The following is a 26,967-nucleotide window of genomic DNA, read 5'->3' as shown; positions in this document are numbered from 1 at the left end:
GTAATCCTTGGAAACTATCACTAATTTTACTTCGACTAGCAAATCTCGGATCACATCATATCACCTACAATGCAACTATTTAGTAATGTATCTTTTATTTTATTACGCCCCCGTTTTCACTCGCTGTCTTCTTACCACCTCCTTACTAAATATCGCCTGTCACAATCAGACAAAAATCTTGCAGTAATCATTGACCACTCCCTGCTTTTTTCTCAATGCATGTATACTGTCATGTATACTGTCTCACACAACTTTTACCTCCAGCTCTGTAGCATTCACAAAATACGTTCAATATTTCCAAAATTCATAAAGTTTACTCTACTGTTTCTATGTTTTAACAACTGCTCTTCCTTACTTCTAGCCATCCTCACTTAAATTCCTGTTCCTCTTTAGTCAGCTCAGTCCTGGTACTAGTGTTGTGGCTTGCAAGTTTGAGAGTTTATTCAATAAATTAGTTTGGATCTCAAAAAAGATCAACAATACAGTGCATTAAAGATCAGATTTAAAATTCATAGGAATACAAAATAATCTAAGGTAATAAAACATAACAGGTCATCATTTTTAAAAATTCAGAAGAAAACAAATAATTTAAGCATCATAAACAAATTGGTGATTCAGAGGGTGTGTAATAAGTTGCATCAGCTCATAGGGTATATTAGAACATTGGGATGTTGAGAGCTCATTTGAAGGCAATGGAGCAGCAGCAGCCTATATTAACTGGCATAGGCCCTCTGCTCTCAAATTAACATGGCACTAGTACACAGAATCTGCATTTCTCTTTCCCCTGCTTCTTGAAAATATGTTATTTAAGCAGAGGAAAACGAAAGGCAGAGGCTGTGCAAAAGGACACATGCAGCTTTTACCCTTCTCTCCTCCTGTAGCTCAGTGCCACTAGGGCTTCAGAAGGAGGGAGTGTTAAATGCTGCCCAGCTCCTGGGTCTCCCTGGCGTGGCTGAACTACAAAAAGCAGTTCAGCCAAGCTGAGGAGAACCAGGGCCTGACTTCAGTCCCCTTTCACAGCTCTTGCTGTGATTGTTCAATAGTTAACAGCTGTGGCCCTGCGAGCGCTGTTAGCCGTAGAATGCTTACAGCAAGAGCTGTGAAACAAAGGTTTTGGAGTTTGAGGGAAATTTCAACCTCTTCGGGCTCTGAGAGGCCTTTGTGTTTTTTAATTGGAACATTCTGCCCTCATAGGGCTGAATGTTCTAATAGTTTTATAGCCCACTGTAGCTGGGCTATACTGGTCATTAATGGCCCACTCCGTTGTTAAAGACCCTCGGCTTTAGTTCAGGTTTTAACGGTGGAGCATGCCTTCAATGGTCCGTATAGCCCACTACGGCAGGCTATAAAGTTATATGAGAACATTTTGAATGCGGGGGCGATCTACTCAAGACAATGGGGTAGCTCCGGTCTTATAATAGCTGGTATAATCCCCTAGCTCCAACACTCCAATGCTTGTCTTCACGTTACTCCCTTTTTAACTTAAGACATTCTGACCTTAGTGGGTGTAATGTTCTAATAGCCTTATTGTTCTTTTGCCTTGGGCTGTACCAGTTGAAAAAGGCCCTTTCCCTCCTTATAGGCCCTCTTCTGCAGCTCATATCTATAACTAGGGTTCAGAGCCTTTAACAACTGGTACAGACCTCAGCTGTATACTAATATTAGAGTGCTCTATTAAGGAATGTAAAACATGATTTTTAACATCTCCTATACCAGGGCAAAGATGTGGTTCATGAAATAGGTTTGGGGGGCTTAACCTACAAAAATAACAATCTACATGAGACCTTCTCCATCTTGTGGTCCCCTCTCCATCTAACAGTCAGAGAATTGAGGGGAAGGTTACTTTTTGAAGGAGCACAAGTAAAAATGTCATATTGAAGGAAATTTGGTAGGAGAGATAAGGTTGGATTTCTCTAAAGTGAGTATTTGCTATAAAACGTCTTCTTATTTTCATATAACCACCATATTCTAAATCATGGGGGATACTTAGCTATCCACTTGACCTTTGAGTAATTGGAACAACTGCCCTGGGTATCACAACTTTGAAGGACTTTATTACAGCTAAAACTCTTTAGAGAAAATGAAAAGGTTCTAAACAAAATAGTTTTGTAGTGGGTCCCTTTTCTAGACTAAAATTAAGGACAATTCTGGCACAAGGAGGTGCTTATATCCCCAATGTATACTGTTTGCAAGAGTTTGGAAATAGGTACTAGAGAGCCCAAACTCAAAGATTTGCACTGGTATAGCCGAGCTCACATTGCAGAATTTACATAAAATATTTTTTTCATATAAATTTAAAAATGACCAACTTTGAAGAGAAGTAAATTCCTATGCAAGACTACTCCGGTGCATCGAGTAACCTATATCCCCAACGTTGTATGTTTGCGAGAGCTTGGAAATAAGTATGAGAGAGCCCAAGAGCAAGTCTGAGGAACTGCACTGGTATATCAGAGGTCACATTGCAAAATGTATGTAAAATGCTTTTTTCATATACATTTAAAAGGGACCACTTTGAAAGAGGAGTATATTCCTACACATGTATGAAAATTGTCGGTATTTTTGTTCTATAAACATGTAATACATGATTAAAATGTCTCTTCCCCAAAGAGTTAAAAAGGGTTTGAAGAGCACCTTCGGCCAAGTTTCTTTCCCCTAAATTCTAAAATGTGCAAATATGAGAGAAGTTACGAGAGAAAGTTGATCATAGATAAACATAATTATCAACAAACTCTTCTTTTTTTTGGATCCATGAACCAATTCTATGGTAATCCTCTTTACTTTCCTCTAAATACTAGGACCTTTTAATTTTACAATGTTTATTTTTAGAAAATGCCTTTCCGCGTAAGTGCATAATTCTAGCAAATTTCTTTGTAAACCCAAAGGAGTTAAATCAAATAAGGTTATGTTGTCAGCATACAAGAGGGTATACAATGAATGGGACTTGAGTTTTAGGTTAGAAATTTCAATGGCAAAATTGTAGGAACATCAAATGTATAAAGCGAACAAAATATAAGAGCTAGTAAACAACCCAGTATGTGTCAGGATAATCGGGGAAAGGCATTTATTTCACACTAATAATACTCTGCACCATGTTGAGGAGTAGAAGGTGACAACTAATCTAAATAAATTAATTGGTATGCCCAGTGAATGCAATTTGTGCAAATCAAATAGATCTGTCCACATGATCAAAGGGGTTTGAAAAATCAATAAAAGTGGCATACACAACTTGGCTTTTTTCACAACATAAATATCTAGAATAGACAACAACGCTGCAATTTAATCAGGCACAGATCGGTTAGCTCAAAAGCCAGACTGTTACACAGAAATAATATTGGCCTCATTGAGACATATTGTACGGTTTTCAAGAATTCCTCAGGCAAAGATCTTCCCAACCACATCCAGGAGGACAACTTGTCAATAGTTTCCAGGGCTTGTTGTACTGCCCTTTTTCTGAAGAGGGAAGATAACACCCCTTGCCAGGGTTTTGGGAGGGATGCCTCAATGTATTGGCCCACACCCCAGGACTTAGCTTACAGACTGTGATCGGGATTACATCTGGGCTTGTGGCCACTGATTTTGCCCAGTTTATATAGCCATCTATTTGTTCAGAAGATAGGAAATTGATGTGTGAGCTAGAATGATTACTGGGGGAAAATGTCCAGCTACCAACATTCTGTTTATAAAGCTACAACATATCACCTACCCAGTCTGATGGGGCGATTGGATTTGAAGAAGCTTTGTTTTTTGTGCTGCAATTAAGGGATACGATTTGCCAGAAAAACCTTAAGTTCTTCTCTTGTATAGCACAGTTATGGTGGCACCAATTCAAGTCCACCTCTCTTTTCCTTCGGGCTACACAAATCCAACTAATACTTTGTATTAGTTGCCTACGTTCCAGTGAGAACAAGAGAAACTGTTCCTGTGTAAATGTATCTCCTTGGATAACTGGACTTCTCTTCCATCTTTCCTTGCCTTATTACATTAAAAATGTTTTTTCCTCTATCTTTGATATGCTCTACAAGAGCGTGCATGAGTGATTTGTATGAACTAATAGAGTCTGTAACAAAGGGATCAGGAATTGCTGTGTCAAATAAGACTAATATTCTGTGGGTTCCAGTGGAGATGTGCATTTTTTATTTGAATATCGACTAACATAGTACCTGGTTCAACCAACCAATCCATAGTTTTTGTGAGGGGTGAGGCATTATTATATGAAGGGAGGCATGATCACAAACATTGAATTTCATGCTTTCATTTCCTGGACAAGGTTAATATTCGTATATGATATTATCGGATAGCCAATAATTGATAAATTCATCAGGCTATGCCTAGACACCTTTGCTGGAATACTTGATTTGCGTCTTCTATTTAGAATAACAGCATCTAGAGGCTTCAACACACTCAGGAGATTTTAGGTTCATCAAATCTTCAACGACTAGGGAACAAAGATATATCAGCTCCTCTAATTCAGCATTCTCAAAGGCTGACAGTGACGTATTAGATACTTTACCATTTAAATCACCAGTAATAATAACCCAGGAGGCCTTTGCACTGCCTGATATTAAGTTTATAAACTCAAATGTTTTGGTGAGAATACAGTTGCTCTGATGACCCGGGGGTATGTCAACCCTAAACAGGAATATAGATTGACCCTCAATTCCATTGCACTTCGGAAAATTGATCTTTAAGCATTGTAGACATTTATTATGGTTTGGTATTGGCTGGGTATTCCAATCAAAGTCAATTGACAGTAAGATAGCAATGCCCCCTTGTGCATGGCCCCACTCAGAATAGGTGGCTGAGCTATTGAATACATAATAAGAGTTGACCACTAAATCAGAAACTGAATATGTTTCCTGGAGATCTATGATAGATGCCTTTTGGGACTTAAAATAGTCTATTTTCAATGTATCAATCCTGGGCAAATTCCAAGATATCGACAGTATTATATCATTAAATAAACATTGACCCTTACATTTGTTTCTATTCAATTCTCCTGAAAGCCTGGACCATGAACAATTGCTGTTCGAACATTGGGGCACTGTATTTGGGTCATGTGTTTTTATCTACTAGGCGCAGATACTTCCAGCACAAATCAGCAGGCTACATTTTGTAATACTTGCAATCTTTCAAGATGGTTGTAATATTCGAAACTGAGGACTTCTATATCCAGAAATGTAGGTGCATCTTTACTCCCTGTCATTCGTCCATGGGAATCCATTACTCGGAATAAATCACAGGCGATCCTTCTGAAATAATCATCATTCTCCAAAATGATATCTCGAGCTAGCTTTGACCAAAAGATCACTCTACTATAAGAACAAGTCGTTTAATATGGAAAAGACAGTCATTATATTTCCACAGAGGTTAAAGACTTCAACAATGGTAATAGGTGCAGCAGATTCAGAATTTGTTCTCTGTTTAGGGGGCCTCTTTCTTCGGGGAACATTAATAAATAGCACTACCTGAGCATTGAGCTTTACCAGAATCATTTTGCTTACTCACTCTCTTAGGGATAAGCTTACATTGATTGGGAGCATGGAGTTGTGAACTTAGAGGATTTACACCATCCTCAGACAGATGAGTTGATTTGTAAACTGGTGCTAATGGGCTTATAATTGAACCAGTGAAGCATTCCAGGGAACCTTAGATTTAAACACCCTTGCTGCTGGGAGCACTTCTCTCATCTGGATATCAGCTTGTACTTATGTGGATAGTTCTTCATACAAGGGAGGTGACTAAAACAGAAGCATCAGGCATACAAATGTTACAGATTGAATGAATGCAATATTTTTTTTACAGTTTCTTAATCCTTTTTTTCTTTGCTCTAGACGACTCACCTACTTGAACCAATATTTTTTTCTCTATTTTCAATGAAGATGGTTGATGCCCGATTGAAGATAGAGATTTAGTTGAGATGGGGTCCATATCTTGACCGATTAGGACACAACACTTTGTTAGAGAAAACGGGATTGTGGATATAGCTCCCGGCATATGGTCTGAGGTCAATGGCAGATAGTTTTAAAACTGAATCTAGAATGCCCAGTATCCTATGCAGATCTTCAGAAACATGAACCTCCAGGAGGATGAATACTGATGTTTAGGATCAATTCCATTATGGTTGAAAAGATCCTCCGCAGGGTGCTTTGAAAGAAAGCCAATGTCTTTCTTGGAGGAAGGGTGTTTTGGTATAAGACTTTCTTGGATCAGTTTTGAGTTTTGGGGATTAATTACTGGGCTGGCATGTTTGAGGGCAATCTTTCGGCTTCTCAATTTTTTCATAGTCATAATTGCATGCTTTAATAATGGAGATGACTTTCCATTAGGGGCCAGGTACGTAGGTTTTCTGGGCTTATAGTTCAGAGCGCCTGTGCTATAGCAAGACCCCGGGCTCCTAGGCTTGAATTATTAAAAAGTAGTCCAGGTATTTGCCCTAAATATATTCAGCTCTTATATGTCCTTACAACTGTCTTAAGGGGAGACATTTTTAAGATGTTTATAGTCATCAGCATCAGCTCTGGTCCGGCTCTACTCAAACCCAGGGGGCCCGCAAGCCAAACTGGGCCATCTTTGCGCTGATCCTAGTCCTCAATGAAACTCCCAAACCCACCCAGTTTACACAACGCCCTCTCCCTCCCTTGCATGCCATGCCAACCCCCTGCTACTCAATGTTCAGTCGCCACCTTCAAGGGCATTTCAGTATCAGGAGACCACACGGCAGTGCGGGACAAAGCTTCTAGGTAGCGGGCTGGAGGATTGGCCACCACGGGGGGGACCAGAGGGACAGAAGGGCTTCCTGGCTGCTTCAGCAGGTGCCAAGCGTGACTACTGTAAGATGCAATGTGAAGCGTCAGTAAGCAAGCTCTACACTGTGGAAGGAGCACTGACATTGACCAGGATTGTAGAATTTTGTGAAAATGAATGTAGCTGTACCAGTGATAATGCGGGAAAAGTGGGATTGGTATTTGGAGAGGTGGGGGAGTTGGGAAAGCACAAATATAACGAAAGGTAAAAGATAATTTAATGGGGAGTACAGAACCCTTTTCAAAGGGCAATGGAACAAGCATGGGTTACTTGGGGCCCAACCATGGGGGTTGTGGCCTTTTACTCCTGCTGTCCTGTGGCCTGACATGAACATACCAAGGTAAGCTCTCTACAATAGGTGTGCCCTTTGATGACAAAATGGGGGACCAGGACAGCAAAGATCAATTATATTAATATGTCCATTAGGGGGTCTGCATTAAGGCTAACAAATCCATAACCACTCTCACCTGTAAAGGTAGGTTTAGCTCCCACCTCAGCATAACATCTGATGTGCACAGAAAAATGCACGCTCAGCAGTGTGCCACGCCATTGAATTAAACAAACTGCTGAGTGTGAGGTCTCTTGTGTTCCAATGTTTCACAGAGATATGGTTGACAAAGTCAGTTAATCCTGTACAATATAACAATTGTCCAGCTGGTTATAACATCACACACAGGGCAAGGCCTAATTGATGGGGAGGTGACAAAGTGATCATAGCACAGGTACAGTTCACAAGTTGTGAATGGGGACCTACTGGCTTGACCATACCAGAGGCCCTGGGCTTTTCTATCATCTCCCAGACCATCACTCTTTTTAATGGTTTACTTTGTTACCGCACTCCGGGGCCAGCCCATACTTTCATCGACCCTTTCTGGACCTGGTCTTTTCTGCTTCTCTGAAATATATAACAATTTGATGGTGCTGGGTGATTTTCATCTCTGGACAGATAAGTCTAACTATCTGTAAATTTACAGGCTATAGAAGGGAATGTCAGCACGTGGGTTGGAAATGCTAGTCTCTGGAACTACTCCAATAAAGGGGCACACACTAAATTTGATTTTTGGGGTAGCAGATTATATTGATTGTGAAGAAGGCATCTAACAGGTATGGAAGGACCACTGATTAATTCCTTTACAGGTCCTCTCATAACAACTTCAGTCAGGGAAAGGAAACAATGTGCAGAGGCAGATGGTCTCACAGAATAATTATAGTCCTCGATGGAAAATAAACACCTCTGAGCTGGTAAGAGGTCTATCATATGCATCTCCCAAGGAAAATACTGAAAGTATTCTACTGGAATTGGTAGGATACGATAATTATGTAAATTGGGTGCAATTGGTGGTGGATACATTTTTACAAGCAAACCCCAGGCGTAAGGCACAGTCTACCACTTCTTCACCTTAGTACTCCCTTCCTCTCAAAGAAACCAAAGAAAGATGCAAGAAAACAGAACGCCTGTGCTGAGTTCAAGTATGCTGACTTTCTGACTGAGATTCGAACAGAGGAAATATAAACCATTGATCATCTGTGAAAAGGAGAAATATTATACCTCTAAAATCCTCAATGCAGTCAAATCTGCCAAGGAACTGTTCAAGATGGTGAAACCTTTTTCGGTTCCTAAGTCTGTTTTTAATATTAATTGACACACACAAGGGGTCACGTATAGGCTGTCGAACTTTTTTTAGACCAAGATAAAGGCAATCCTTTGTGCCCTTGAGTCAGGCAGTAATACTAGCCAGTCCAAACCTCTGATGCCAGCTCTGGATGTAGATATAGGAACAGAGTTGAAGAACCCCAGGTTCACCACCTCTAATCAGGCTGTCTTTTAGGCCCTCTGGGCACCCATGTCAGAAACATAGTTATTCACCATTTCACTGACTCTGAAATCTGGGTCCTCACTAGGTGTATGATGTAGCAATATTGGGAATACAATTACCTAATTGCGATTCTCTGCGAATCACAATAATGTAATTACTATTCCTAATGTATGAAACTAATGGAGTTTCAATTAACGATTCCTGGTGTGTTGCGAATCAACCTACCTCATAAATATTAATGAGGTAGGTCGCAGCTTGTAACCCATTACGAATCTCCAAAATCACAGGGATAGTGGCCTGCTGGGGTTATTGTACCACCATGTCTGTGATTGCTTTAAAATAAAGCAATCATTTTTTTTAATGCGTTTAAAAAAGGAAAATTAAAAGTTATCTTTTCATTTTTTTAAAGTCGGCAGTGGTCGGTGGGACTGCTGCCTGCTCTTATAAACCTTTTTAACAAACATTCACAACGCCCTTTGGAAATGGGTCAGCACTGACTTGAAGTAAGTGGTAAAATGTGAATGTTTAGCAACCGCATTTTGGTCTCTAAACATTCTTACATACCACTGCAATTCGGTATAAGGAAGTGATGCCTTAAACACGCCCCTTCCTAATACTGAATCAGTATGTATTTGCAATTCCAAACTGCGATTACTGAATAGTAATTCAGGAATGAAACATACCAAATGAATTGGGCCACTTGTAACCGAAAAAAGGCTTGATACTTTGCCCCCATAGCAGTAGCAGAAGATGGGTGGCACTCTGAGCCCCTCCATGATGCAGGCATATAATGGACTGCTGTCCTCCTGGCAGGTCACAGACGCTTGGAAAACAGCCTTAATTGATCATCTATTTAAAAAAAACTAATGCTGATCCTTTATTTTCTCCAACTACTGTCCAATAGTGTTACTTCCATTTGTGGTTAGAATCTAGGAAAAGTATGTGAATAGATTGTTAGAGGAGAGACTGGGGTAGAGTCAGGTGCTGAACATTGTCCAGTCAGGCTTTACTCTCCTACACAGCACTGAAACAGCTGTGCTGGCCATGGTATATGGCCTTCAAATGCAGTCATACCAGGCTGAGCCATCTGCGCTGGTTTTCTGCTGGATAGGTTACAGGGAGCCAGGAATAAATCAATCAATCAATCAATCAGAATTTGTAGAGCATGGCACTGTCACCCCTGGGGGTATCTGGGCGCTGGAGTGTGAGGTCTCTATCCTGCCAGATAACCCTTCGACAGTGTCTTGAGGAAACGAGAGAAAAAGGCAAAGCAGAGGTTAGAAAAACCAGTGAGCAGAAAAGGCAAAACAGAGGGCAGAAAACAGACAGAAAAGTCAAAAATTAGAGGTCAGAAAAACCAACAGGAAAGGCAAAACGTAGGGCAGAAACACTAGCAGAAAGGCAAGACAGAGGGCAGAAAAATGAGCAGGAAAGAAAAACAGAGCCGAAGAGAGCAAAACACAGGTCAGACAAATAAGGAGAAAAAGGCAACAAAACAGAGGGCAGAAAAAGTAGCAGAAAAGGCAAAAAAGAGCAGAAGTGGACAAAACAGAGGACAGAAAAATGAGCAGATAAGGTAAAACAGAGAGCAGAGAAATGAGCGGAAAGGGTAAAACAGAGCAGAAGAGGACAAAACAGAGTGCCGATAAATGAGCAGAAAAGGCAAAACGGAGAACAGAGAAATGAGCAGAAAATGCAAAACAGAACAAGAACCGAACAGAGGAGGCATAAACAGGGGGCAACAGGTGACAGGTAGCAGGGGGTAGCGGACTGCGGGTAAGCTGGACAGGGGAACTGCTGCAGGGAGAGCTGGCATGAGGACCTGCTCAATAGGGTCAGGCTGCGACCTCCATTAGGTAGGTCCTGCGGGAAGGTGAGGCACTGGGTGGCAGGATGAGGGAAATGGCAGGAGGAGGGATGCAGTTGGAAGAGGTAAGAAACAAGCAAACAAATGTAAAACAGAGTAGAAGAGGGCAAAACAGAGGGAAGACAGACAAGCAGAAAAGGCAAAACAGAGGGGAGAAAAATGAGCGGCAAAGGAAACACAAAGCTGAAGAGGGCAAACTAGTGGGCAAACAACAGGGAAAACAGCAGGAAGAAAAACTAGCAGAAAAGGCAAAACGGAGAGCAGAGAAATGAGCAGAACATGCAAAACAGAGAGCAGAAAAGCAAGCAGAAAAGGCAAAACAGAACAAGAACCGAGGAGAGGAGGGACAAACAGATGGCAGCAGGTGACAGGCAGCAGAGGGTCTTTCACTGCGGGTAAGCTGGACAGGGGAACTGCTGCAGGGAGAGCTGGCATGAGGACCTGCTCAATAGGGTCAGGCTGCGGCCTCCATTAAGTAGGTCCTGTGTGAAGGTGAGGCACTGGGTTTCGGGATGAGGGAAATGACAGGAGGAGGGACGCAGCTGGAAAAGGTAAGAAACAAGCAAAAAAAATTAAAACAGAGTAGAAGAGGGCAAAACAGAGGGAAGAAAAACAAGCAGAGAAGGCAAAACAGAGGGGAGAAAATGAGCGGCAAAGGCAACACAGAGCTGAAGAGGGCAAACCAGTGGGGAAACAACAAAGAAAACAGAGGGCAGAAAAACCAGAAGAAAAGGCAAAACGGAGAGCAGAGAAATGAGCAGGAAATGCAAAACAGAGAGCAGAAAAACAAGCAGAAAGGGCAAAACAGAACAAGAACTGAGCAGAGGAGGCACAAAGAGAGGGCAGCAGGTGACAGTCAGCAGAGGGCAGCGGACTGCGGGTAAGCTGGAAAGGGGATCTGCTGCAGGGAGAGCTGGCATGAGGACCTGCTCAATTGGGTCAGGCTGCGGCCTCCATTAAGTAGGTCCTGTGGTAAGGTGAGGCACTGGGTGGCGGGTTGAGGGAAATGGCAGGAGGAGGGACGCAGCTGGAAGAGGTAAGAAACAAGCAAACACATGTAAAACAGTAGAAAAGGGCTAAACAGAAGGAAGAAAAACAAGCAGAAAAGGCTAAACAGAGGGGAGAAAAATGAGCGGAAAAGGCAACACAGAGCTGAATAGGGCAAACCAGTGGGCAAACAAAAGGGAAAACAGAGGGCAGAAAAAACATCAGAAAAGGCAAAACAGAGGAAAACAGGGCAATACAGAGGGCAGAAGAAAGAGCAGAAAAAGCAAAATTAAGAACAGAGAAATTAGCAGGAAATGCAACACAGGGGCAGAAAAACAAGCAGAAACAGGCAATACATGAGGGCAGAAAAACAAGCAGGAGAACTGCTGCAAGGGAAGCTGGCACAAGGACCTGCTCAATGGGGTCGGGCTGCGGCTTCCATTGAGTAGGGCCTGTGCGAGGCGGAGGCACTGGGCGTTGGGAGAAGGAAAACGGCTGGAAGAGAGAAGAAACAAGCAGAAAAAATGCAAAACATAGCAAAAGAGGGCAAAACAGAGGGAGAAAAATGAGCAGAAAAAAAGGCCAAACACAAGGGAGACAAATAAGCAGAAAAGGCAAAACAGAGCTGAAGAGGGCAAACCAGCAGGCAATACAGAAGGCAGAAAAACAAGCAGGTGAACTGCTGCAAGGGGAGCTGTCACGAGGACGTGCTCAATGAGGTCGGACTACGGCCTCCATTAAGTAGGTCCTGTGGGAGGGTGAGGCACTGGGTGGTGGGAGGAGGGAAATGTCTGGAAGAGGGAAGAAACAATCTGAAAAAAGAGGCAAAACAAAGCAAAAGAGGGCAAAATAGAGGGGGGAAAAACGAGCAAAAAAAGGCAAAACAGATGAGAGCATAATGAGCAGAAAAAGGCAAACCAGAACAAGAAATGAGCAGAGGAGACACAAAAAGATGGCATCATGTAGACAAATAACAGAGGGTGGTGGACTGCAGGCAAGCTGGACAGGAGAACTGTCACAGGGGTAGCTAGAACGAGCATGCGTAGGGCACAGGTAGCCCATTTGCCTCCTTTTTTCTCTGATGTTATGGTCTGGCATCAAGCGGTGACACACGACTGCACTTAGCCCTACTCTGTTTACTTTGGACAGCTGCCCTCTCCTGAAGCGTAATAAATCTTTTGGTGTACGGTGCATGAATTAAACCAATGACACTCAGCTTGTTATCACTGCAGATAGGGCTAGCACTGATCCCTTTGGTCCTTTTCACAGATGTATGAAAGTTGTCTCTGTTTGCAGCAGAATGCCTTACAATTTAACTCTGGAATAGGAGAGGTTCTGTGGCTATGACATCGACGAACCCTGAGTATGTTACCTCTCAATTTCTGGCCCCCTTCTTGGATGGTATATCTTGGTCCTGTAAAAGCAGTAAAAACTCTAGGCATCTAACTTGAACGCAGCCTCGCGTAGAAGGCTCAGGTGTTTCAACTGGTCATTTTAAATTTAATGTCTTGAAGAAGACCCTTCTCTTTCTTCCCAAGCAGGTCCATCGTGTGGTGATCCAGGTGACTATTTGCTGCCTGGATTACTGCAATTCCCTCTAATTGAGGGCAGACAATGGACTAATAAAGATTTGCAAGGCATTCAGAATGTAGCAGCCAAGATGATACTGGGCCTTCCTCGTTGGTCGTCCTCTTCAAAGGCTCCAAAACATCTGCACTGGCTTCCAGTTGAAATGCAAGTGTAGTTTAAATCACTCTGCCTCGTATACAAAGCAGCTCATTGAATTGGCCTAGTCTATCTGGCTGATAAATTCAAGTGGCACTTTTCTGCTGTACTCCTCTGACGCACATCTGCTGGTTCTACTATGGGTCACTCAATGCCATACAGGAGGCAAGGCTTTCTCCAGTTGCACAACAAAACTGTGGAATGAGCTTTCTGTTCAGCTGCAGAACATCTCCTCTCTGCTTCAAGTCAGTAAAGCTCTAAAATTTGGCTCTTTGGCCCTGAGTAGTTTACATCATGCCTTTTTTTGAAGAAGTAACTTGGTTATGACAGCATCTTTTAGCCACTTCAGTTTATGCCTCCGGCCATCTCTTTGTTGTGAATCTTTTGTTTTTACGCCAGGATACCCTTCAGGATATTTGTCATGCTTTATCAAATTTATAACACAGCATATATGTATACATTGATGAGGCCTGTTTCTGGTTTGGTGGGGTTTTATCAGTTATTATAGGTTTAAACCGAAAACACGATAACCTACTTATGATCCATTTGCACTACAAACCTAGTGCTAAATAAGGAGGGGTGGAACTTTCGCATGACCCACACTAGCCCAAAGCACTTTTTCTCTATGGATGTCCAGTTCCTTCCCATAGGTAGTAATCTTGTACTAATGAAGGCCACTGAATGCTCTCTACCTTTGTCATTCAGTTGAGCTACCACACCTCCAACTCTCTTGTCAGAGGTATCCGTCTATGCAATAAAAGGCTGACTCTAGTCAGGTGCCATCAAGACGGGTGCAACACATTGTTCTGTATTCAGCTCATCAAATAGACTCTTTGACGATCTTCAGTCCAAATCATACTCCTGGACTACTTGGTTGTCAAATCACTCAATGGAGCACCTTTACTCCCATAATTAGCCACAAACCTTCTGTAATACATCATGATTTTCAAATATGCCCTCACCTCATTGTGGGTAGTAGGCATATCCCACTCCATCACAGACTATCTTTTTAATCACATTTATTTACATAAAAAAGTTAACAATATAAATTATATTTTTCTTAAAATATATTACATATAGTACAGTACTAAAACAAAAATAATTTTAAATACACAGAAACCTCATATTAATATGAATGTAAACAATATGAACAGAACTATAAATTTATAGGAATAATACATACACTAGTTCCACTCCAATCTCTGCAACAGTGGGGAAAATGGTGAACCTAGGAAGGGTAACGTTTACTATTCCCACTCCAGTCTCTGCATCACTAGGGAAAGTCTGGAACTCAGGAAGGGTAAAAATTACTATTGCCACACCACTTTGTGCAACAGTAGGGAAAGTGTTGGACTTAGGAGGGGTAAGGATTAGTATTCCCATTCCAGTTGTTGCAACAGTAGGGAAAGTGTTGATTGTGGAGGGGTAAAATGTACTATTCCCACTTCAGTCGGGGCAACAGTGGGAAAAGTGTTTGATTTTGTAGGGGAAGGATTTACTATTCTCACTCCAGTCGGTGCAAAAGTAGGGAAAGGGTAGGACTCAGAAGGGGTACCAATTTACTATTCCCACTCCAGTTGGTGAAACAGTAGGGAAAGTGTTGGATTGCGGAGGGGTAAAAACTACTATTTCCACTCCAGTCTGTGCAACAGTAAAGAGAGAGTAGTTCACTTCAAACAAATAACATATTTTATTAACTACATTAAATAACACAAATATAAATATTTAAATATAATATATATATATATACATTTTTAAAATTACATATTAACTATGTTTAATAAATATTATGAATTAAAGCAAATATTAATATAATTAAAATACCACACTATATTCTCAAAATCATAACAACCAACAAATATAATATTATTTACAATTAAAAAGTATAACACAATTAACACATTTCATAATAACACACCAAAAAAATAGATACATATTTTTACTTTTATTATAGCTTAAATGAATGTCTCACCCTGTACCTCAATTAAACAATCATAAAAAACGAGCTAATAACAAAATAAATATTTTTAATAAACTTGCCACCCTTTAACCCAAAAAGGCATTATTGCGCAACAAACATATAAAAAAATATATCTTACTGACATGATCTACATAATTATCAATCAAACAATTATTAAAAATCAACTAATAATAAACAAATTATATTTCATTAACTTCCCACCCTTTACCCCTATAAACCCAACAAATCACACCTGATATATACCTTAAACATGATCTTAAATACTCAATTTTCATATTTATCAATTAAATAATTATTAATTAACAATAATTATTAATTATCATAATTAATTTCCTTCACACCCTTAACCCCTACAAAAACCACAACCCACACCAAAAATATAAATACAAAATGTAATTAATTACATAATGTACCTAATTAATTCTTAATTAAATATTTGATCATAATTAGAAATTAATTATTCATTATAATTACTTCCCACCCTATACCCTTACAAACCAGACAACCCGCAGTTGAAACTTAACATAATACATTAATTACACAATTAACATAATTAAGTATCCATTAAATATTCAATACTAATTAAAAATGAATTATTAATTACTTATGACTCATTTACTTTCCACCCTGTACCCCTATAAACTCCACAACTCGCTACAGCACAAAAAAACAAACTATTTCATTACATTTAAAAACAACTAAACATTTACAAACTATATAAAAAAAAATAACAATAATTATACAAACAATTTAGAACATGTACAATTAAAATATATACTGAAATACATACCTTAGAGATTCTTAACATCAATAGTACTTACCTTGAAAGTTGATATCTTTGTCAACAATATTTTAGCATTTGATATTTGTGCATCATGCTATTTAGAACTTGATATTTTTTTTAATATTTTGCCGAATACCCTCACCACCATTGCAAATGAGGCTCCTTCTGCTGTAGCCACAGTAGGAGGGAAGACCAACCCAGTATCTGGGGATGTGTCCAAATAACTGGCATCTGCCAGATCCTCAAACTTGTTGTCATGCTTAGGGACAAGGGGCTGGCATTCATAAAAGTCAAGTGGCCCCTCCCAATCTTCCCCAAGTCCTAGCCCAACAGGAATAGGGCTCAGGACCCGGTTTGGAGGGAATGGCTCCAGTCAGAGCCAGAGTTGGTATCCGGTGACGCCCATCCAGCTCTGTGTTATGGATGAGAATGGGGGCGGCAGCTCCGGGGACATCGGCAGTGAGGCTGGCACCAGGGAAGGTCGAAATGGCTCGTCCAGATCAGTCCATGGATCCAAGGAGCCTGACTGGTGCCAGGTGTAAACCGGCTGGTGGAAAACCAGTAGAGACCCCTTCCAAACCTGAGGAGCCAAAGGGCGTGTGAGCGGGAACACGCCACCCCAATATGAGGAGCATGGCCTTATAATGCTCATGTAATTGGACGGTGGGTCTTTCCGGCTCCTTCAATCTCTGAGAGTCATGGGGATAGCCCAGGCGCAGACTCAACAGCAGAGCCAGGCCTAGAACGCTGACGTTCCCTCAGATGACTTAAACGGACGGACTGAAGTCTATGACTTCTTTGACTAATTGTTCTTCTTTTTCTTCTAGGACTTAGCCAAATGCCCGGACAACATCGACTGGCAATGATGGATGGCATTGCAACCGATCACTGGAACTTCCTCTCAACTGGGATCAAGACCATCGTGGCATCGCAAATCAAGTGGCAAGAAGCTTGAAGGACCCCTCCCTCAAGGCCTTGTGCTGCATGGCGCAACAAATGACACTCAAGACACCAAAGAAAGACGAGGTGTGGCTCTGTCACTGACATTTGCCAGTGGCAGGTGCCACAGGGCTTACAACCAGCCTTCATCGGGGACACACTATGCACCAGGAGACAATGTCTCAAAAAATTAATTGACAAAAGATCAGTCATAAAGTGACTGGGGGTAGCTCTTCTCAGGATCTGCGCTTACTGACTCAGCAAGAAAAGAACTGATATCAGGGGGCTGGGGCGGCGCCTCTATACGCACCACGTGTGTCACTTTCAGCGTGGGTGACTCTGACGATGCACGCATAGCCAAATGATGGAGAAACCAGTCCTGAGTTGCCTGTGTTCTGGGACGGGAAGCACCTGGCCTGGGAGCTGGAGCTGGAATGTTCCCGTATTGAACAGGGTCAAAACTGATTAGCATATGGCTGGGTCTAAACCGAAATGGCATGGTGGGTGAAAAACGATGGATTGGTATACAGCCCGGGCCATTACCAGTGGCTGAGAATATTTCAAGCATTCCATCCAGCACCTTGTTGTTTTTGCACGCAGAGCCGAACAATGGCACCTACCAGCGAGTAGTGGTACTGCTCATTAAAAGTTTCCCAATCTAATCTGACTCCTGGGGATAATTCTGAGGTAAGGAATCTGAGGCTAGAAGTCTCTGTCAGATGGTCTGTTTCTCCGCATATATCTTAGCCTTAGGTGCCTCAAATCGTCCTGAAATACATATCTAGATATTGCAACGTCATCCACGATGGGAACACAGAAGTACTCCAGCCCTGCAAGAACATGTTTCACAAGGAGTCAAAAAATAGCACAGTTAAGCGCATGGGAATTCTTTTGGATAAAGACCTAACGAAGGCCTCTCAGGCCAAGAAGGTAGCTGGTACCTGCTTTGGCCTTCTAAGAGCCCTCACGAAGACGATCAGATGGCTCCCTGTGGAAACCTGTAGAATAGTGATAAAGGTATCAATCACTCCATCTATCCCTTTCATTTTATTTCGCAAATACAGAAGAATGGCATAAAAAGTTTACCATATACAATGATAAACATTTCCGAAATATAAAACTATATACAATTTCACACAAGCTCTCCTCAAATTTGTATAATTAATTGTAACAAGGTAAAATATATAATTTTATAATGAATTAGTCATGTATTAGGTTAAAAAAAGGTTGTGGACCATCTTACATCTAACATCTTACATCTTACATCTTACATCTAGCTTCTTCAAATCTTACATCTCACCTCTAACCTTGTTCTCACTTTCTATTTTCTCCTTCTTCCTCTAATCTACTCCGTTCCTTTCCTTTCCAACTCCAATTCCTTTGTTTTAAAGCCCCTCAGGAACCCAGCCTAGGAAGGCTGCATGGTTGTTTGCCACATTGTCTTCAAGATCGTCCCGAATGACATGAACACCACCATGGGACATAATGCCTTTCTATGCTGAATGATGTGTAATTACAAGTATTGATTGTATGTACATTGCAATTTCTGATTTGTATGCTATATAACCCTGAAACTTCCAATAAAAACTTTTGAAATAAAAAAAAGGTTGTTTTCTCGCTTTAAAAGCACAACATAAAAACAAGGCTATACAATAGCAGGTTAATTGATCTGTTAATGATTGTAAATAGTAAAGAGCAGGATATTCTCGCCTCAGTGCCTATTCTGATCATGAGTCCCACGCTGCAACTCTGGGCAATAGCTTGCTTAGTCTCCACAACGGCCCCCACAACGCGAGGGATGCCTGGTCTGCACCATGGGGGTGCCCAGGAGTGGACACTTCACAGGGAAAGCCAGGAAGGGTTCCCTTGCGGTATTCGTACAAGCGCCGGGAAACCCACTGAGGGTAGCTGTGCGCTATACAAGTACAAAAACATTTACATTTACATTTACAGGGCAACCTTGCCTGAAATTAAGAGTGCTTATAAGTGGTAACATTTATTTTTTTCTCTTCTCGCTATGAAACCTGCAAAAGAATAATAGATGGAGTTTTCCTTGAACGGAACTTCCATCAGAGGGGCATTGTGTGAACGTTTAGAGGTATAAACATTAGGAGGAAACCCAACATGAAGGGAGTACGTTTTAGCCGAAACCTCAGCAAATTATATCTATGCAAGGGCCTCGTAACAAAAGTTAGGTAATTAGTGTCAGTGTTATTTAATGTGGGTGATAGATTATATTGTCTCACTCAAGTCTTAGTAAAATTAGAGACCCACCTATCTCTCATGCATTTTCCTATGAATAACTCTTTCAATTCAACTTTAGACAGGATGGTACACAAAGCTGGGCTATCAAATAATTCCCCTTTTTCAATTCGATATAAACTTTTCTTTATATATTGAAGCCATTTAATCTTGCTTAATCCATCCAGGTTTAGGTAGTCCTGAACAATTTCCTGAGTAAGCTTTATTGTATCTCTTTTCTAAATAGAGTGCCATAGAAGTATCGGGGCAGAGCTAATCTTATCCGAGATGAATGGTATGTTCAATTCTTAGTGACAGATATAGGTGGAGCAGGATTAAGGAACACCTACTAGCATCTTTAAAAAACTATCCTCAATTTCTTGTAGAGTGGATGTGTTATATATTCCCCATACAGCAGCCCCAAAGGTTCAAATATTGAGCGAGGTGTCGACTTCTCTTGGGTCCACAAATCATGAAGATGGCAATTTACTCACCATTAATATACATTCTTGCTGCTTGGATTAGCTACTAGGGGGCTCTGAGTTGCCCTCACATTATGACATTTGGAAATTGTTTTCACACCGCAACGGAAGTGCTGACATCCCATCCCCGGGAGCAGTGATCAACTATAAATCAACAGGCACCTTTGAATAGGTTGTCTCCAAGTTTTCCCTGTTCTGAGGAAGACCCACCAGATGAGGATAATGTTACCCTCCATGTTTTTAAATCGGGTCAAAACGTCGACATTTACCCCCTAGTGGGCCTATACCAAGTGCCACCTTTATCCCACCCAACCTACAGATATTTCTCTGCTGCTGAAATTATCAAGAATGTCTATATGAAAAATGAGCTATGGTGGACAAGCTCTATTTAAGTGGTTCTGTCATTTATGACCAGTTATTTTTGGAAGGGATTGTACTTTTGTATTTTGAATTACCTTTATTCCAACCTTCTTTTTCACCTTATCTATTTTCACCCACGAGCACTACTTTTTGCACGCCCCTTACTTTGGAACAACCTCCCAACTATTACTAAGTATGGTAATGTTCCTACCAGGTTTTGAAATATGTTTATGAAAAAATAAACAGAAATGTTCTTACGAAGTCAATCGGTGCTCATGTTTTTATGCAGGGTGCATTTATCGTAAATCTGTTTGTATTTGATACGCTTTTGCTGACTAGATGCATGCATACATTTGGAATCAAATAGCGAATATTTTGAGACTCTATTGCTTGAAAAAATAAGTACAGGACCAGCTGTTTTCTGTACCAGTCTCCCGCATGAGCATGTCACATTACTCACTAATAGAAAGCCAGGCTCTGTAAGGATTTTGGGGTTCCTCCAAAGTGTTCATCACTGTAGCATGTGAGACTATCATCACTATGCCCAGGCAATGACAATGGTTTGCGACAAAACATACTGGTCCTTTTCAACCTCAACCTCAATGGGTGATAAAGTAGGGGGAATTGCCTACTGGTGATCCCTGATAAATCCCTTTAGTAGATCATAACTGGAGCACTTCATTCCCCATGAGTATCCATTGCATGTGCATGTAAGTGCTTGGGTATGTCTGAGGTGGGATACCCAGGAGTCAGATCCTTCTGTTTATATGAAGCTCCTAGGATTTTACAGTGCTCTGTATGGTCAGCAGAAGCCATACATCACTATCTGCCCTTCTCAGGGTGTCTATATGCACCACTTTTTAAGATCCCCCACATTCTGGAATGCATTGTAAGGCCAAGTGCATCACCTGCCTTTCAATACACATCCCATGATAGACCTTTTGTGATCTGCTTGAAACTAGGAGCCACATCCAGCAGCATGACCCGAGAGACAGCAAAACTTGGACAAATCCTTTGGCCTTGCCAAATGGCTGTCGCCAACATGTGCATCCTGTGCTCTATGTCAGAGACAAGTACAGTCTACCTTTAAAACACAAGGCAAAAGGTGACAGATTAAATCTCATATGGTTGCCATGGAGATGTGGCTGCCTAAGAGAGGCCTTATCCCCTTTCTAGTTGTGCTGCAGAATAAAAATAAATATATTCCTACTCATTACGCCGCTGCTGGGATGGCAAATCATTATGACGCATTCCAAGGTTTACTATTCTTAGCAAATCTGGGAATGCGCTAACACTCATGGGTGAATGCGTTGGAATGCCCACACTCCACCCATGGGACGTATTCTCAACGCAGGGTAACAGAAGGCAGTGACTCGCTCTGCCTTATGTTACTCTGACTTAAGGGCTTGTGTTGCCTTGAGTCACCTTGCATGAAGGAAGGGCAACGCAAGCACTTAGTAAATCTGGGTCCTGGTTTGTACCAGTTGGTATCTGAGGCCTGTCCTTTTCTGGAAAGCAACACTGGAAAGTGTGTTTTCTAAAGTTCTTTGAAATTTTCTTCAATAGCGCTAATTAAGTCGACCATGATTTGTGGAATTTCTTCAGATGAAATTATGTTGAAACCTGAAACCCTGAACCTATTATGGTACTGATAGAATTTATTTCTCTTTAGAAATGTCCTGTGCCCTTCCTTGGCAACTGTGACACAGAAGATATTTGTTATTTGTAATGATTGCTTTGGTAAACAGTTACCACGGATCCTTGTGAAAACATAGCCGGCAAAAACATATTTTGGAACGACATTGATTCCCAAATATAGCCTTCTGGGTATTTTACTGTACTTAAACATCTCCCTGCAGAAATGTTGAGATCCATTTAGGTGAATTTACTATTGTAAGATCAGCTTTAATAGATATTTGAAAATTGCTTCTGGTAGTAGGTGCAAGTTGAACTGAGATATTTATGTAAGGTTACATTTGTACAAAGGTTTTAAAGTTCATTCACATCTGGACTGTGAGAACAGTGTTATGGCTTGTTTTTCTAATCCTGTCATATAAATATTGTTAATAAATAAACAGAAATAAAATAGGAGTCTGCTTTATTGTAAAATATATTTTTGCTATGTTTTTAAATGCAACTTTCTCAAAGTCCCTCTTTATTTTGTTTCTTATTTTACTATTCCTAAGTCTCCTATCGATTTTCCTTTGTGCATTTATTGTTTTACAGACTGACTTGATTATAGGGCAACCCTTGGGCCTGACATCAGGACTTTGCAATCTTCATCAAAGTATGTGAGCTATTAAACTTTTTATACTGTACAGTGGGTTTCCTTCTGGTTCTTATCACTGATTTGTGTTGTTTTCGTGATTTATACTTATCTTCCTTTCTACGGCTTGCACTGTCCCTTAAATAAATTGGTAAAATCAGTTTTGCAGGCTATTGTAATCTTTGCAGAAGTGCCTTTCTAGGAAACAGTGCAGTCTATCTGCATCATTGATGCCCATATGAATCTGGCCTGCTTGTTCACTATTTTAATAATTGAAACTTCAAGTTGTCACTTCATTCTTTCAACTCAATATTATGGTGAGGACAATTGCATAGCAAATTCTTGCTTGAGCCACTATATAATTACGTCTTCAGACTGCGTCAGGTACTTGAGATGAATAAATATATGCTTAACAACTGGCTACGGTCTTGAGGAGCTTAAGTAAGGAGTGGGCTGTGTTTCCAAGGGCACTTTCTTGAGAGCCAGCACCTGACAATTCACCAAGAGGAGTTTATTCAGCCATCCCCCCTTTTCATTGTTTGCTTTAAGCAATATTTCAGCATTTGAACTCACCATACCCATTATTGTTCCGATTCCCTGCTTTCTCATCCCCATAGACCTATCTCAGTGCCATTACACTGACCACATTTTTGGCCGATAGGTTCTGAGAAAAAATCAACCAGAACCTAAAATCATTGTAATTATTCAGAAGGGGCAGAGACAGTACATTAACATTTGCCCTTTCCCATGTAAGTTGTTAGCGGAACTCCTAATAGATCCAAATGGGCCACATTTCTTTTATTTTCACAACCCTATTTTCTACCAACATGATATTCCAGATATGTGATGGAATCAGAAGTGGACTTGTATATGCACCAAAGAAACATTTTATCTCTGCGTACCAGTAAAAAGTAAAAAAATAAAGGATTTAATGCTATATTGAATCTGTGAATGGGACTGCAAAGAAGAGAGTACCTCTGAAAACTGATGCAAACTTCACTGGATAACAGGAGAAGTGTGTGACATTTAAGTGTGTGCATTGGGCCCCAATGTCTTTGCTCAGAGAGCGCCGTTCTACCTGCAGACTACAGATATGAGATGACAGTCTTTCCAAGCACCCTTGTAATGTGACACTGGCCTACACAAGCTGCAGTCAAGCCCGTATCTGATCTGACCAAGAAGATAAGCTACAGTGGGCCACAAACTATAGAATACTTTTAAATCACAATATTAGGACTCTATTCGCAAGTCCGAAATGTACTGAAAACCTTCATGTTAATACCATAACATTTGCTGCATTTGCTTCGCTGTTCAGTTTGGCTTGAGACCCAAAGGTCATATAAAAATATACACAAGTGATCAGTCACACCAGTCAATCTTTCAAACAATCATGGTACTGAATATAGTGGAGAGGGATTAACGCCATTTGTTGCAGCCCAGATGACCTGGAGTGATGATCTGTGGCTTACTTTCCACAGCATGGTGAGCACAACAGACTCACTTGTGCTAAGTTTATTCTGGGGAAGGACTCGCTGGCAGTTGTCTGAGAATGACAGCGCTGCTTGGTGAAAGACTTTCTGTTTTTGGAGGACTTACAACGCATCAGCCTCTGAATGCAAGCTACCATTCCTGTGACTCTGCTGAACTCTCACATTTATTTGGAAATGGTAGATATAATTTTGAAGTTATAAGATATATGTTTCCTTGTGTTTTGCGACACTCTTGCTAGGCAATCAAGAACATTCGCTGCTACATCTAGAACCTTTCTACAAGAATTTGTGAGAACCTTGGAGATTGTTGGTTTTTCTTAAGAAGCGTGTTTGGAAATGCAAGCTGAACAGGCAGAAGTATTCTAAAAGATTAAGTTATGTTTGGAAAGTTATACTTGTTCTTAACTTTAAAAGGCTGTTCAAATATTTAAGATACAATATTCTATTTAAGGTAGTGGTGGTGATATTAAGGGAAGTGATTAAATGGTATCAGTGTGAGCTCTATCAGTCTTATTGAATGCTCATTTATATTACATTTTTATGAAAAGATAATGTTGGTTGTACATCAGCACCAGAGAACAAGCACTCACAAAATCAGAGGTAGTTATCTTGTCGGAGAAGAAAGTGAGATTATGTCAAAGGGTTGAATGACAGTGAGTACATAAATATGTGTATTTCAGTTTCAGGAATACCAGCATTCCACTCAAACACTGTGAATCTGAAACATAAAGATCTTCTGAAGGCATATTATATCTATAGTAAGTGATAGATGATTCAATATAGTGATAAGGAACTAAAGATATGCACGTTGTCTTTAGATATACACTATGACCCATAGACATTAGTGCCCCTCACAGCGTCAAGTCAGAGTAGCGATATCCATTTACATTTTTTTCTCTCTTACCCTAGTTTCATTACCCTGGGTTTTCGGTTAAGCAACATATTGTTACTCTGTATGGCTGGTTGTGGATACGAAGAATTGTGGAAACATCTATCTTGTTAGATTTGGACTGCAGGGCTTGTGCTTACTTATACGTGGACAGTTGTGGAATGGTTCTAAATACTGGGAAAACGCAAAAAGTGCACAGAAATATGCATATATTTTTATTCAGACTACCGTAAATTAAGTACTTTTCCCAGAATGATCTCTCAGGTTTGGAACTCCTCCTCCTACACCCAAAGATTTGTTATTTAATTGACAAGCATAAAGTGCCAGAGGTTGGTATGAATAATGATTATCTTTTACTCAAAATAAATTTCTGGTCTATGGAGCAACCACTGCAAAACCAACCCTGTGATGTCTGTATACTCTGAGGATCCTCCATGTGTTCAAGCAATGGGCCTTGCATATCAGGAGCATACGTTTCTACATTAACTGAGCAATATTTAGGCCTAGTGAGGAACACTCTCAACCTTTCACCGGGCGATGCCTAGTCCCTACATGAAGCTTTCAGTCCCAAGAGGTTCAAGCTCCTCATTTCTAAGTGGCAGGGTAATTTATCTCTATATAGGTCTCTTTGTAGGGGATGCCAAAAACATTTCAGGAAGTGAACAAGTGACTGACTTACTATTGCACACAGCTTGCAGCAGACAACACCCATTGATCACTGATCAGTGTCCCTCCGCATATGTGACTGCTGTTTGCCTGGATGCTGACTTGCCATGGCCATTCACCCTCCTGGGCTGCCTGTCCACCGGCGATCCGGCTTATAGCTGTGGGTCTCCCACACACTGCAGACAAAGAGAGAAGCGGTGAGTTACATACTAGCAGTAAGGTTGGGTGGTACCTCAGAATATCTTCTATAGAAATATTCTCTGACATAAACATCGTGTCCTAAATACAGTTAAAGAAAATTATTGTCCCATTCAGGGTACATTTTGTATGATTAACTCCAAAGGGTAATATTTTCATAAACAATATTTAGGACAGCATACTTATGTCAGATGATATACGGATACCGTACTGAATAAGTAGATAACATGCCATAGTTCATTTCTTCAGTTTTTCCCTTCACATGCAGCATTCCCCACATTTTTTTTATCAGTTTCTCTTTGACTCTGAGGCCGTTGTTATTTCGAAAGGTGCATATTAATGTGGGTATATGCCACATTGGTTGTAACAGCCCAGTAGAACTTAAAGGTAGAAGTAACAAACCAAATAAATGTACTGCTTTTATATCTCAGCTGTGTCACTTTAGCTGAAGCTTATTCGTTGTCCTGCATTGCTGGATGAACACATCCTTCAACTGTTCTACCTTAACGGCATTTATCTTTCTCTTGTGCTTTATTTTCTTCCTTTCATTCCTCATTTGCTTCTTCACCTTCTGTGTTTCTATTGTCTTTTGGTCACTTTTATCTTTCCACCTTTTTCTATTTTTTTAAGTTTCATCTTTCTTTTTCTTTCTATTCCTTTTACTTTTTTGTTTCTTTTAACTTTTTTAGGCATTTTCTAAACTCTAACACAGTTGCTTTTTCCATATTCTTTATTTTCTCTCTGGTATTGTTTTCTTTTGTTCTATTGTTTATTATTTTTTCCTAGGTATCTTACTATTTCGTTTGCGCTCTTGTTTTATTTCTTCCTTGATATTTTACTCTACATTTATTTTTTAGAAATGTTTCTTAATATCAATCGTTAAGGTGTTTGATTTTACAGTGTTTCATTTTGTGTAAATGAGACAGTGCTGAACAACCGTTAGACTTTTAAGATTTAGAACATTGATATGTTTCTTATGAGTATAAAAGTATATTGAATAAAACCTTTGTCAGCAAATACTGAGTGCCAGTGCCATACAAGATTCCTCCAGATATGCCTGTAGACAAGAACCTACAATCATGTTCCTCAAGGGTGAATGTTAGATAGCATGATAGCATGCGTGCTGTATTGTATTGAAAGTAGTGCATTGTTACATGTGACCGGTCAGAGCAACAGTCCTAGGCAAGGGAAAACTCGTCAAAGTCTCCTGTGCAAATATTAGTGTTTTTTCTGAGGATTGGAAGGGCAGGTACCCAATGAATATTTATGGATAGGACTTAAATTGCTATTTTGAGGACTCTGCTGGATGTCTTGCTGCTGCAGGGTGGTACAGCTTTAAAAAAAAGCATTTTACTACTTGTTGTATGGATAGGGAACACGTCCCCTGCATAATAGGGAGATTTCTTTACAGTCCTCAGGTAGGCTGCCCTTGGGCAGTTTGGATTTTTTTTTTAAAACATAGGTTTTACGT

At 40.5% G+C, this 26,967-nt stretch overlaps 1 protein-coding gene across 2 annotated transcripts in view; it reads right to left on the bottom strand.

The window, feature by feature from the left end:
- LOC147703583 (uncharacterized) overlaps window positions 1-26,967 on the bottom strand; it is a 1,699,045-nt gene that overhangs the window by 88,966 nt on the left and 1,583,112 nt on the right. For both annotated transcript variants that reach the window (XM_086931923.1, XM_086931924.1), the window contains exon 25: window positions 25,312-25,474. In XM_086931923.1, coding sequence (XP_086788049.1) covers window positions 25,312-25,474 — 163 coding nt within the window. The remainder of the gene's footprint in view (window positions 1-25,311; window positions 25,475-26,967) is intronic.

The sequence above is a fragment of the Lissotriton vulgaris genome, chromosome 7 (assembly GCF_964263255.1).
Source record: "Lissotriton vulgaris chromosome 7, aLisVul1.2, whole genome shotgun sequence".
In the NCBI taxonomy this organism is placed as follows: domain Eukaryota; kingdom Metazoa; phylum Chordata; class Amphibia; order Caudata; family Salamandridae; genus Lissotriton; species Lissotriton vulgaris.
This window is presented reverse-complemented; position numbering and strand designations above follow the sequence as displayed.